The sequence below is a fragment of the Capricornis sumatraensis genome, chromosome 5, assembly GCF_032405125.1.
Source record: "Capricornis sumatraensis isolate serow.1 chromosome 5, serow.2, whole genome shotgun sequence".
In the NCBI taxonomy this organism is placed as follows: Eukaryota; Metazoa; Chordata; class Mammalia; order Artiodactyla; family Bovidae; genus Capricornis; species Capricornis sumatraensis.
The window spans coordinates 18,383,295-18,397,031 of NC_091073.1; the positions used below are offsets into that span (position 1 = coordinate 18,383,295).

A 13,737-nucleotide genomic window follows, 5' to 3' on the forward strand; every position below is an offset into this window, starting at 1 on the left:
ACGGTATCTATTCCCTTCTGCAGTTGGTAAGTAACTTATAAGGAAATCTTCCCTGGTGGTTCAGATGATAAAGAATCTGCCTATAATGCAGGAGACCCAGGTTCCATCCCTGGGTTGGAAAGATCCCCAGGAAAGGGGAATGACTACCACTCCAGTATTTTTGCCTGAGAATCCCATGGACAGAGGAGCCTGGCAGGCTACACAGTTCATGGGGTCAGACACAACTGAGTGACTAACTCTTTCACTCTGAGATGCAGAGAATTCCAACAATCTTTTACTGAAGATTTTAGCATCCACTGAGGACATCTGCCTGAATCAATTATTACCTGCATGTTGCCAAATAATTTTTTTCTCTAGTTCTATCATAACTTCTACTTTACTAGTTGGCATTGTTCAGAAAATAAGAACTTCACCTTCCCACCTACATCTCACTTTGACTCTTCTTGAGGAAGAATAAGCATCATGGAAGGATGGACTTTTTTAAAAAATTCAGTATGCTACAATCCATTTTCAACTGATTTGCTTTTGTAGTCATAAAACATCCATCAAAATTAACATTTTAAGTGTACAATTCAGTGGCCTTGAGTACATTCACAATGTACAGTCAACAGCACTATCCATTTCATCATCCCAAACACAAACTCCATACCCCTTTGATTAACATCCAGTTGATTTTAATAGCCACCATTTGTTTTAACTGTGACACACTCACTGTAATACACGTGAAGTGTACATATATATATGTGCATACAAACACACAGGCACACGTGTGTGTGTTTAGAAGATGAATAAACACGATGCACGGAAAAGAACAGTTGTGAATATTAAAACCTAGCCAACTAAAATAAACCGTTATGCAAAATGCTGGTGGATCGGGACGGCAGTATCCAAACCCACTCACCAAACATAACAACAGAGGAAATAACCAGGAATTATGTGCCTCCTGCTGTGTGTATCCAATACCAGGGATCCAGTAACCTGAGAGAGACAGCCAGCAACCACCTAGGAAGTATTCTAGCCAAAAACAAAAAAATAAAAATAAATAAAGCCTTAAACTCAATCAAGCGTCCACATCTAACCACCATTTGTCAGGAAACACTGGGGACAGGGGAACACGGTGGGGGTGGGGGGTGGAGGGTGCAGTTATCAAAGTCCAAATTGTGGGAAACTACAGGAAAGACGACCCAATTCACTCATCAAATAAACTGCAAGCGGGCACACAAAAAGATGAGGAGCCAAACCTATAGATTCACAAGAGTTAAAAGACGTATGACCAAATGCCATGTGCAGACTGTCTGGATCTTGATTGGAACAAACCAACTGTGAAAACTAGGGCATGGGTTTTAACATCCTTACAGATACTCCAAGGAAAGAGAAAACACAATTAAGACCGGTTTTCCCTAAAACTGAAGGGAAGAACTAAAAAAATAAAATAAAAATAAAAATCTGCCCACCAATGGAGAGGAAAGACAAGAAACACTCTTGCTTCTGACTGAGCTCTAAATTAAACAAACAAACAGGCTCCCCGCCACCCACCCCCCATCTTTTTTTTCCTGCTACACTGTTGCCACAGCTTTATGGCAGGGAATCTGAACAGGGGTTGGACATGTCCCATTTATAATACAAACCGCTGTGAAGGGTATGAGAAGGGAACGGGCATGAGGTTACACTGGAAAAGTGAGACAACGGCCAAGACCGAGGAGGCGGAATCTGGCTAATGAGATTGCATTTTTATTCTCAGGGCATCACGCAGCCACACTGTGCAGCCAGGTCAACTCAAGAGGGCCATGCAGGACATTCGTTATGTGCCTTGACAGGCCAGGCTGCCTGTGTGCAAGTCACAGCTCTGCCGCTTGAAAGCTGTGTGGCCTGGGGCAAGTCACTGAATCTCTCTGTGCCTCGAGACGTAGCCATTCTGCACAGATGAGTTTCCCCATCTGGGTAATGGAAACAGTAATGGCACTCACATGCCACGGGACTGCTCTGGAGATGACGTGACTTCACACACGAAGTGCCCAGAACAGTGCGTGGCTTTTGTCGGCTGCTGCTGCCACGGCTATCTGCACAGCCCTTCTGAGCCTCACCTCTCTCTCAAATGAGGTGACGACACCTCCCCTGCTATCTTGCAGATGATGATAAAGATCAAATAACGAAGCCTGGGTCTTCATATACCTGGGCATTTTAATCTCTGTAGACCACGAGGTCCTGAAAACAAGTCCAACAGCTTACTCGTTCAGGGAAGACCAGCAATCAGCATCAGTCAGTCAGTCAGTTCAGTCGCTCAGTCGTGTCCGACTCTTTGCAACCCCATGAATCACAGCACGCCAGGCCTCCCTGTCCATCACCATCTCCCGGATTTCACTCAGACTCGCGTCCATTGAGTCAGTGATGCCATCCAGCCATCTCATCCTCTGTAGTGCCCTTCTCCTCCTGCCCTCAATCCCTCCCAGCATCAGAGTCTTTTCCAATGAGTCAACTCTTCACATGAGGTGGCCAAAGTATTGGAGTTTCAGCTTCAGCATCATTCCTTCCAAAGAAATCCCAGGGCTGATCTCCTTCAGAATGGACTGGTTGGATCTCCTTGCAGTCCAAGGGACTCTCAAGAGTCTTCTCCAACACCACAGTTCTAAAGCATCAATTCTTCGGCGCTCAGCTTTCTTCACAGTCCAACTCTCACATCCATACATGACCACAGTAAAAACCATAGCCTTGACTAGATGGACCTTAGTAGGCAAAGTAATGTCTCTGCTTTTGAATATGCTATCTAGGTTGGTCATAACTTTTCTTCCAAGGAGTGAGCATCTTTTAATTTCATGGCTGCAATCACCATCTGCAGTGATTTTAGAGCCCCAAAAATAAAGTCTGACACTGTTTCCACTGTTTCCCCATCTATTTGCCATGAAGTGATGGGACCAGATGCCATGATCTTCGTGAGGTGGCGTATAGCTGGAATCAATAACACACTTCAGTGCATTTCTTAAAGACTGTCAAGGGCTGTACCCAGGAACACAGGACTGCTCTTAACATGGATACAAGAACCAATTTTAGAAACGTCCTTGACAGTTTTAGGCACTCAGAGTGGAGAGCAAAGTGAAGGGAAGAGACCAAAGGCAAAACCAGCTTAGAGCTATGGCAGTGCTGGAGCTAAAAAGGAATGAGGACCTGAAGCCAAAACATGCAACAGATGAGAAAGGGACCCAGAAAGGTCGAAGTGACCCATCTCTCTGCCAGTGTCCAGGTTCCCACCAGTGGTGTCTCTCCTGGCTGCCCACAAAGGTACTGAGTGAACTAAGCAGAAACTTGAACTAGCAGGAAAGTTAAACTGCAGCTAAAGGTGAGGAGTGATCAAGAAAATGAATTCAACTCTAATAAACAGAGCCTGGAATATCTCTGAGACAGACAAGTTGAGATTTCCAACAAAAAGCCCAAAACACAAGGCTGGTGCTTGAGAGAGCTGCCGTGGAGCCTCAGGGGTCAGAAGGCAGAGGATCTCAGGTGGAGGCCTGGGGGACACCAACATTTCAGAGTGGGGGAGTCAAGGGGAGCAGAAGGACAAAAAGAAGCTGGCCAAGGAGAAGGGACCAGCGTAAGCTGACGGGCCAACCAGGAGAGGGGACACCATGAAAGCTGACAGAAGGCGTCCCAGCAAGGAAGGAGCAGGTCACGATCCTGTGAGGTCACAGATAAAGGAGAGCATGCCAACAGTTTCAGAACAGAGATCACTGGAGACTCTTGGAAGAAAATTTTCAAAAAATAGAATGGGCATAAGTTTATTTTCAAGGACTTAAGTACAAGTAGGCAGCAAAGAAATGGAGAAGGTTATAACCCTTAAGTAGGCTTCCCTGGCAGCTCGGATGGCTCAAGAATCCAATGTAGAAGACCTGGTTTCAGTCCCTGGGTCGGGAAGATCTCCTGGAGGAGGAAATGGCAAGCCACTCCAGTACTCTTGCCTGGGAAATCCCATGGACAGAGGAGCCTGGCGAGCTACAGTCCATGGGGTCAAGAAGAGGCGGACACCACTGAGCGGCTTTCACTGACTGATTGACTGGTAACCTTTAAACAGTAATTCAGAGACGTGTTCTAAAATAATACACTGGCACCAGTGGAATCAAAATTAGCCTGAAGAACCCAAAATTTTATACTGGGTTTTATCACCATGGATTTAATTCTGCAAAAATTGAACTGATTTACAACCAAATCGAAAGACACTGTACCCTTAGTTTAGAAAGGCAGCTACATTTAATAACACAGTGACAAAAGTTCCAGACCAATATTCTTGGAACTTTAATGCACATACAGTACCCCTGGGAGCTATTTAAAATGCAGATCCTGAAGCCACAGAGTCTGTCCTGGGATGAGTGTACAGATGCTGCAATTCTAACAAGCTCCTGCGTAAAACCAATGCTCTTCATCCTTGGACCATAAACTTCCAATCGCCAGGCTCCAGGAAGACCACTAAAGAGAATTTGGTTATTGAAGCAGACAGACTGCCTAGCCATTACTAGATGACTACTTAGTAGATCACGAGCTTAAGGAAGCACACCATCTTCTGTTCAAGCAGGTCAAATAATATCTGTGCGTGTGCTCACTCAGTCGTGTCCGACTCTTTCCAACCCCATGGACTATAATCCACCAGGCTCTTCTGTCCATGGGATTTCCCAGGCAACAATACTATAATGGGTTGCCATCTCCTCCAGGGTATCTTCCCAACCCAAGGATTGAACCTGGGTCTTGCATTGGCAGGTGGAGTCTTTACCACTGAGCAAACCTGGGAAGACCCAAGTAATATCTATTATTACGTCCCCAGTTTTCGGCTCGGTGGAAATGTCCCACAGTCTCCAATAGATACCACTTGACAGTTCTACAGCAGTTCATAGACCTCACATGCTTTCCCACATTATATCTCATTTGCTCATCACAGGCCTTGTTTTCCACAGGGGGGACACTGAGCACCAGAGAAGTCAGACTTTATGTTCTCACCATCAGCGGAAGCACTGGACTGGTAACCTGGGTTTTCCTGCTTTCCAGTCCAAAGCTCTCTCACTCAACCAGAGCTACTGATTAAAAAAAGTTCTTGAGGCTTTTCCCAACTGAGACAGTGGTGCTGACTGAGCAGCTGGGGGTTCTCTGCATCTCGGACTACAACCGTGCTCAGGGTCGGACGGATACAAATCATGTCAAACTCAGAAAAACTACTAACTGTGCACTTAGGTCTAAAAACCCCGTTCAAATCAGACTTATGACAAGGTTCAGGACATGCGTCCTCAAAATGTGGTGCATTCAGTATCTCAAGCTGAAGGAGTTAAAGAAAACAGCAGAAAGGGGAACGTCACTCTGACCTTCCCCCCAACCCCACCTTCTTTCCTGAAACAGGTCATAAACTCCCCTGCAGAGAGTACCCTGTACCAGGAGGAGGGAAGACAACCTTCTCACCAAAGATGGGCAATTTAGGACTGAGAAACGCACACACACACAGACCTTGTTTAACTCACCCTTATCTTCCCAGTTACTTCTTCACCATTTACTAACCCTAGTGCGAACCCCTTTGTCTTGTCACCTCTTTACAAATTCATTTTTCACCGTCCAAAGGATTTTAAAGCTTTGTGCTCTGGTCACTTTCACTTCTTGCGCGGGTTCTCAGGCACACACAAAAATTCCACAAAATGTGTATGCTCTTCTTTTGTTCATCTGTCCTTGTCATTTTAATTTTCAGTTCCAGCCAGGAACCCTAAGAGAACTGAGGGAAACTTTCTCTTCCCCTACACTTACTTGGACAATTTTCTTACAAATTGTACCGTCTTATGCAAAAGATATTTTACCATAAAATAGTAAGTGGATCTTGAAATATCTGACTTTGATATCAAGTCAACAGTTTTCAGGGAAAACATGTGGAAACTGTGACTACATGTGGAAATCAAGACAAAGCTACTAGCCTAATAACAGTCATTAAATAGAGTGGTTTATTTAGGTTGAATTGCTAAGAATTTCAACACTGCCAACTTTGCTATGTTGTCAGCACCTAAAGTCAAAAGGAACCATCCAGGCCTATTTTCACTCATGCAGCTACACAGCAAATTCCCAAAGGAAATGGTAAGCATGAGTGCTCCATCTTTTAAATGTTTCCAACCAACAAACCAGACCACCACTCTCCAAGTCAGTCACTGGGGATAATTCTGAGCTAGGAGACCAGAGCCACCATTGATGGGGTCGACTTGATCCAACAAGAGGGTCTGGTCAGATGGGCATGGAAAACAGGGTTTGCTCGGTTGCTCTTAAGTACTGTGCCAAGGGAATTACATCACTGTGCCAAGGGCATGTCCTCCTTACGCCCAAGAAGCAAGAACACCAGCAGGCTCACACATGCCTCTGTTCCAAGACCCACCCAAAGGCATCCAAGCAAACATGGCGGGAAGGATAGGTGCTTATGAGGCAGCAAATGCCAAGCAGGGGGAGTAGGAACGGACCATGCTCAGCAGACCTAAACCTTGCAGACAGTGGGCAACACAGGCAGGCATGCTTCCCTGTAGCTCAACAAAAGCAGAGGCTGCTCACAGGACAAAAGGTCAAAGAGGCGGGAGGAGTCAGGAGTTCCTCCAGCAATCTTACAAAAGAACTTGCTATCCAAGAAGACCGGCTGGATCTTCTTACCCTGCACACCAGCTTTCAGCACTTCCCACCCCTCTCCTCACCCCCAGCTCTCTATATGCTAAACAACACCTGTAGAGCCCTGTGACCCAACACAGACAACACGTGGGCACCCAACTAGGTTAGCCAGGAAAAAGGCTGCAAGACCAGCGTTACAAGTCCTCTTTGTAACATTTCCCCTACAAGCACCTACGCTGATAAAGAAAGCCAACAAGACTTCACTGGAGATAAAAGGAGCTTTCCATCAATTTGGTGATAAAACCTATATTCTAGGATAATTACAAACTATATAAACTTGATGCCTAAGCACGACGGTGAAATGGGGCAGGACTGGAAAAAGCTTGTCAAGAAAGAACTTGTAGGGATCCCCGCATATCCTTCCTCTGAAATGACACACTGGGGATTAGGGATTTACATTGCTCTCACTGCATTCCTTCCTTATTCCAAGGAACCACCAGAGGATCAAATGAAGCAAAGAGCAGGAAAAGCAGCCTAGAGCTGTGGCTGGCAACCTCAGAAGCATATTTGACTCACTTGGAGAGCATTCAAGAAACCCTGGGGTTCAGGCCACACCTAAGTCTAACTGAATCAGACCCTCTAGGTGAGACCCAGGCATCAGCACTTTTATCTCCATAGAGAGGACTACAATGTACTGGAACCCCTGGTCTACAACAGTGCAAAAAGCAAAGGAGTTTCGATTACAGGACCAATTACAGCCCTTCCTAGGACTCCATTTCTTCATCTGGTAAAAGGGAACAGGATTAATGAAGGGAGGAGTAAGGAACACTGTGTTATGTAAACCGAAGGCCAATCCAGGGCCATCAATTTAAAAAACTCTAAATCCAAACATCGGTGGAAGCACAGAAACTTACCAACATCATGGCAGCATAAAAACGACTCACACAGTCTTTCCTTCCTGCCCAGTACAAAAACTGGTCTGTTTTATCATAACAGTATCATACCACCAAATACCTAGCAGTTTTTACCATAAGGGAAAGAAAACCTTCAACCTGAAGAATATCCTTAATAAACTCAATCACATTTTATCCTCAATAACCAATCTCAGAAGAAGGTATTACTATCAATGAGAAGCATGAAAAACACAGAGGTCAAATATATAGCCCAAGTCCTAATTAGTGAACACTGGATTAAAATTTCTACCTGGTATATGAACAGGTGACAGCTGTGCAATTCCGTGAACATGCAGAACACCACTAACACCTACACTTTAAATGGGTGACTTGTATGGCATACGACCTATGTCTCAACAGAGCTGTTTTTTAAAAAAGGCATGTGACAATTTCTGAACTACGCAATCTTGTTCGAAAGCCACTTAAAAATCAAGCGTATGTGTGTGCATGCATGCTAACTCACTTCAGTCGTGTCCAACTCTTTGCAACTGGACTGCAGCCTGCCAGGCTCCTCCGTCCATGGGATTCTCCAGGCAAGAATACTGGAGTGGGTTGCCATGCCCTCCTCCGGGGGGATCTTCCAACACACGTATCGAACCCCCATCTTTTCTGTCTCCTGCATCGGCAGGCAGGTTCTTTACCACTAGCACCACCTGGGAAACCCACCAAGCATATACTGAGTGCCAACGCGTTCTATAGATACAAACCATTGGATTGGGAGGATACATATGTCCATAATTGTTAGTATGTGAATTCTCATATGCAAATAGAACTCTTCTTAAGGCCTAGGAAGGTAAGGCAGAGACTCGGAGCACAGAATGCCAGGTTTCAAATCCAAGCTGCAGAGCTTATTCTCTCTACAACCATGAGGAAACTACTTAACCTCTCTGCAACTCAGTTTTCCCACCTGTAAAATGAGGACAAAAGCAGACCACAGCTGCTGCTTTGTATTATGAAGAGTAATGGAATTATTATTTGTAAAGTGCTTGGGAAAGTGCCTGGCACACAGTAAGTACTGTGGAAGTGGTTCTCAAAAATAAAAGTCTGGTTTAGTTACAAGACCAAAATAAAAGTCTGAAGAAAAAAGAGGCATCTAATTTCCCCTCCCAAGTCATCTCCCCTGCCCATAAACGCTACTCCCCAGGATGCTAAACTACCAGGCAGACAGTCTGGTGGACAGGCGAAGAGCACAGACTCTGGAGCCAGGCTGGCTGATCTGAACCCCAACTTCTTTTTAATTCTCAGGTCTTAGGCCACTTACATCACCCCTTGGTGTCCAGAGTGTTCATCTATAAACCAGAAACGACAGTTTATAACATATAAGAACGTTAAAGGTCTTTAACAATTTTATTAATGCTTATATAATAGGTCTTGTGCTTAGTTGCTCAGTCATGTCTGACTCATTGCGACCCCGTGGACTGTAGCCGCCAGGCTCCTCTGTCCATGGGGATTCTCCAGGCAAGAATATTGGAGTAGGTTGCCATGCCCTCCTCCAGGGGATCTTCCCAACCCACAGATCAAACCCAGGTCTCCCGCACTGTAGGCAGATTCTTTACCAGCTGAGCCACAAGGGAAGCCCAAGTCACAGCCTATCTCTTCTGCAGGGGATCCTCCCAACCCAGGAATTGAACAGGGGTCTCCTGCATTGCAGGCGGATTCTCTACCAGCTGAGCTACCAGGGAAGCCCATTCAGTTCAGTCGCTCAGTCGTGTCCAACTCTTTGCGACCCCATGAATCGCAGCACACCAGGCCTCCCTGTCCATCACCAACTCCCGGAGTTCACTCAGACTCGCGTCCATAGAGTCAGCGATGCTATCCAGCCATTTCATCCTCTGTCATCCCCTTCTTCTCCTGCCCCCAATCCCTCCCGGCATTAAAGTCTTTTCCAATGAGTCAGCTCTTCACATGAGGTGGCATCTGGTCCCATCACTTCATGGGAAATAGATGGGGAAACAGTGGAAACAGTGTCAGACTTTATTTTGGGGGGCTTCAAAATCACTGCAGATGGTGACTGCAGCCATGAAATTAAAAGATGCTTACTCCTTGGAAGAAAAGTTATGACCAACCTAGACAGCATATTCAAAAGCAGAGACATTACTTTGCCAAAAAAGGTCCGTCTAGTCAAGGCTATGGTTTTTCCAGTAGTCATGTATGGATGTAAGAATTGGACTGTGAAGAAGGCTGAGCGCCGAAGAATTGGTGTTTTTGAACTGTGGTGTTGGAGAAGACTCTTGAGAGTCCCTTGGACTGCAAGGAGATCCAACCAGTCCATTCTGAAGGAGATCAGCCCTGGGATTTCTTTGGAAGGAATGATGCTAAAGCTGAAACTCCAGTACTTTGGCCAATAACAGTCTTGTTAATGCTTATCATTAAGTCTTATTAACTCATTTAATAATGCTTTTCATTATTACCTCCCTTAATACTGATACTTGGGCTTCTCTTGTGGTTAAGAATCCAACCTGCCAATGCAGGAGACACAGGTTCCATCCCTGGTCCAGGAATCCTACATATTTCATGGCACCTAAGCTCTTGCACCGCAACTAAAACCCACATGCCCTATCGCTCATGCCCTGCAACAAGGGAAGCCAGTGCAACGAGAAGCCATGCACCTCAACGAAGAGTAGCCCCCGTTCACTGAAACTAGAGAAAGCCCAAGTGCAGCAACAAAGACCCAGTACAGACAAAAATAATTAATGAAATTTTTTTTTTAAAGAACCAAATCTCACATCTAGTAAACGGTGTCAGCTACTCTCCTATTCAATTTATTACCTGTTATCCCCTAAATGCAGCAGGTGCTCTCACTTCTCTGCCTTTCAGTTGCTGTTTCCTGTCCCTGGTGTGACCTCCCCTCTTCCTCCAACCACTCCTTCTGAACCACCACTACCTTGGAGAAGTCCTCCCTTCCCCACCCCCCTCCCCCGGGAGGGAAACAGGCTCCTTCTCTGATGCTCCTATTAGCTTTTGTTATGGCACTATCCTTACTTGGGCCAATAATCAAAAAAATTAAGAATAAGTAAGTGGTCAAGTGAACAACAAATTGCTAGGTGTGGCTAAATTCATCCAGAAAATATCAAATTGGCTTAAATATTCAAATGATTCACCACAGTGAGTGCTGGAATTCACCTACAAGTATTGAGTTTCAGATTCTGGGCCCAATTTCTTAGACACTCCATTGAGATGAGATTCTCTCCCTAGACAGGCTCCTCAAGTTTTAAGAGGGGATGTCAATCCCATCCCTAGATAAGATTGCTAAGTCTATGGATTTGTGTTCAATATGGAATATCTGTGCTCCAAGAAAAAGCAAAGAGCATGGCCTTTAACAGGCTGCACAGCACTGCCTAGTAGTGAACAAAATCAAGGAGCGTCCAAAGGTAATAAATAAGGGGCATTCCTGGACTAAGGCGGACCAGCACAGCTCACCTGGAGACCTTTTAAGACTACAATTAGGCCCCCCTAGTGGCTCAGATGGTAAAGAATCTGCCTGCAATGCAGGAGACCCGGGTTCAATGCCTGGGTTGGGAAGATCCCTTGGAGAAGGGAATGGCAACCCACTCCAGTATTCTTGCCTGGAGAATTCCATGGACAGAGGAGTCTGGCGGGCTACAGTCCATGGGGTTGCAGGGTCAGAAACGACTGAGCAACTAACACACACACACACAAAAACTACATTTACTGCACTGCCCTTGTGTTAGAATGAGAGACACTGTAAGAAATGGCCTTATGGAATCCACAAACATGTGTTTGTGGTTATGAGGTAGTTCTGAATGCAGTTTGCGCACTGCTTATAAAAAGAGATGGGGAGAAACTGCCCTCAGAGAGCAGAAAAAGGGGACCTCTCTCCCAAGTAACTGACCTCACTGATCACTTCCTCTTTGCTTTGGCTGCTAGAAGGTTCAGTCACCTCTAGCAAGTACCTACATCCTTTTTGTCTATTAACCTTAGTCCTTGTTTCATCTTACTTTGCCTTCTTTCTGTTTTTCTCATCTACTCTGACTTGATTTTGACATGTCTTGTTGGTTTATAAATATATGTATATATGATGTCAGCCGTAAGAAATCCTTAAAAGAGGCAAGTTTAGATGAATAAATAAATAAAAACATAAGTTCGCAAAGAGTAAAAATGAAATGATTCATTTTCCCTGACTCGCACTACTTGGCTAAAATTCAACTGCCCTTATTGATATGATGTGACAGTTTAATAAAAATACAACCCCAAAGTTAAGCCTGTTTCCAGGTCATTTATGTTATTTCATACTAGTTAATCAGTATTATACTCCATCTACATGCCCACTCCTCCATTTAAGTTCCTCACTCTATCTCCAAATTAAGTAAAATTATTTAATTCATCTACAGAAGTAAAAGTCAAGTATGGGTATCTACTCCCGCCTACTCTCCTGAAAGAGGTGACCTGGAGGGAACATAATTGTTCCCTGGTACTCTGATTGCATGTAAATTTAATGCAAAGAAAAGGTCAAAAGTTGTTAGGTTGGAAAGGGCTAAATGTAGGCTCCAAAAATGAATCCCAGTGATTCTCAGAGAATCTACCTAAAACAGTTGTATATGTACATGTGTCTGCTCATGTATACTCAGAGTGCCCTTCTTAGGATGGAACCTGGAGTAATTATAGAAAAGAAAAGGGCCACTCAGGCCACATAATCTAGGAACTCCGAAAAGCCTGCAGAGTTGGGGAGGCCTGGAGAAACTTAAGTCATAGAACAGTATTTAAATATATTTGTCTGCTTACAATTTCCATTGCAAATGTGATTAGTTTGCACGAATAAATAGGAATATGATGTGTTGGCCATGTTTTCCTCTTGAGGGTTATCACAGAGTTTTGATTAAGGACAAATGTCTGAAATGTTGGGTATATTTAAGTTCACGACACTTAAAATGAGCTAGGAAGTTGTATAGGCTTGATTAAAGGGCTGCCTTCGTGAACTTAAAATTAAAAGCAATAAATTCCAATGAGTCAAGTGATTGGGACTAAATATGGTATTCTGCCAAAAAAGTTGAAATGGAGTCCAAAGAGACTGAAATGGTGCCCAGGTTTCAAGAAACGGTGAAAGAGGAAAGGTCAAGCTGTCGGAGTTGCCTTTCTCTGGGTTAGTGAATGAGTACCATTACGCAGAACTCCTTTTAAGTAGAACTTCACAGGAGTTACAGGCTCGCAGGACAATCTGTTTTGTCATTTCTATAAAGAAGCCTCTCAAACGCTCAGAGGCCGGTGTGTTAAGTGTTGTCAGATGCTCAGAGCAGAGAGAAGGATGAGAAGTGGGGGCGTGGGGAGGGGAGGTACTCTGGAGTTTTTATGCACACGCGCGCTGGCCAACTCCAACAGTCTCCAAAACGGAAGTCAAGGTGACTTCCCCAGCCGCGGGAGGGCGGAGCCTTTGAAACCTAATAGGATCATGCTTCGGCGCCGGCGGTGCCCCCGGGAAGCAGCTCGGGTCAGCCACAACCGGGGTCACGAGCAGGAGCGCGCTGGGGTGGCCGAGGGGACCTGCTGACCCGGAGCCCTCTCCCACCCCGGGACGCCATCGCGCCCGCTCTTCACCGGCTCAGCCCGCCGCGCGCCCGCCAGGCACCGACTCCCAGTCCCGGCCAAGTGGGAGGGTCCAGCCGGCAAAGTTTCCGCTGCAAGGCCGGGCCCTCGGGCCCTGGGCCCCGCAATCGCCGCTTGTGCTGGCCGGGAGGGACGGCGACCTCCGTCCTCCCGCTGCTGCAAGGTGGAACAGCCGCCGTGCGCCCCTTTCTGTTTCCTTTCCCTGTTGCACCAACCGAGCACGTGAACGCCAGGGCCCCTCGCGGCCCCCGGCCGACGCTTACCTTGGCGGCCGCCATGCTTCGCCCTGGGTGCGGGCAGCTGCGGGCTGCAGGACGCTCTCACTGGCTCGCCGGCGCTGCGGACCTGGGCGGCTCACTTCCCGTCCCGACGGCGGCGAGGGCGGCGATACAGCCCGGCAGCGTGCGCGCCCGGCCTGCTTCCCCACGCCCTCCTGCCGGCGCGGGTCATGCGGGCGCTGCCAGCCCATTGGCTGGGCCTGGCCGGGGCTGCCCGGGCGCGCGTGATCCGGACGGCCTCTGCCCTGCTGCGGGGCGGGCCCGGGTCTGGGGGCGGCGGACTGGCCCCGCGCACGTGACCCCGGCTGCGCTGTCCAGCAGGGCGACCTCTGCAGCGGGGG

The 13,737-nt window shown here is 46.5% G+C and overlaps 1 protein-coding gene across 2 annotated transcripts in view; it reads right to left on the reverse strand.

Annotated features, from left to right (window-relative positions):
• SLC25A13 (solute carrier family 25 member 13) overlaps nt 1-13,498 on the reverse strand; it is a 229,565-nt gene extending 216,067 nt beyond the window's left edge. For both annotated transcript variants that reach the window (XM_068972557.1, XM_068972556.1), the window contains exon 1: nt 13,382-13,498. In XM_068972557.1, coding sequence (XP_068828658.1) covers nt 13,382-13,396 — 15 coding nt within the window. In that variant the 5' untranslated portion in view covers nt 13,397-13,498. The remainder of the gene's footprint in view (nt 1-13,381) is intronic.
• Between the last annotated feature and the right edge of the window lie 239 nt (nt 13,499-13,737).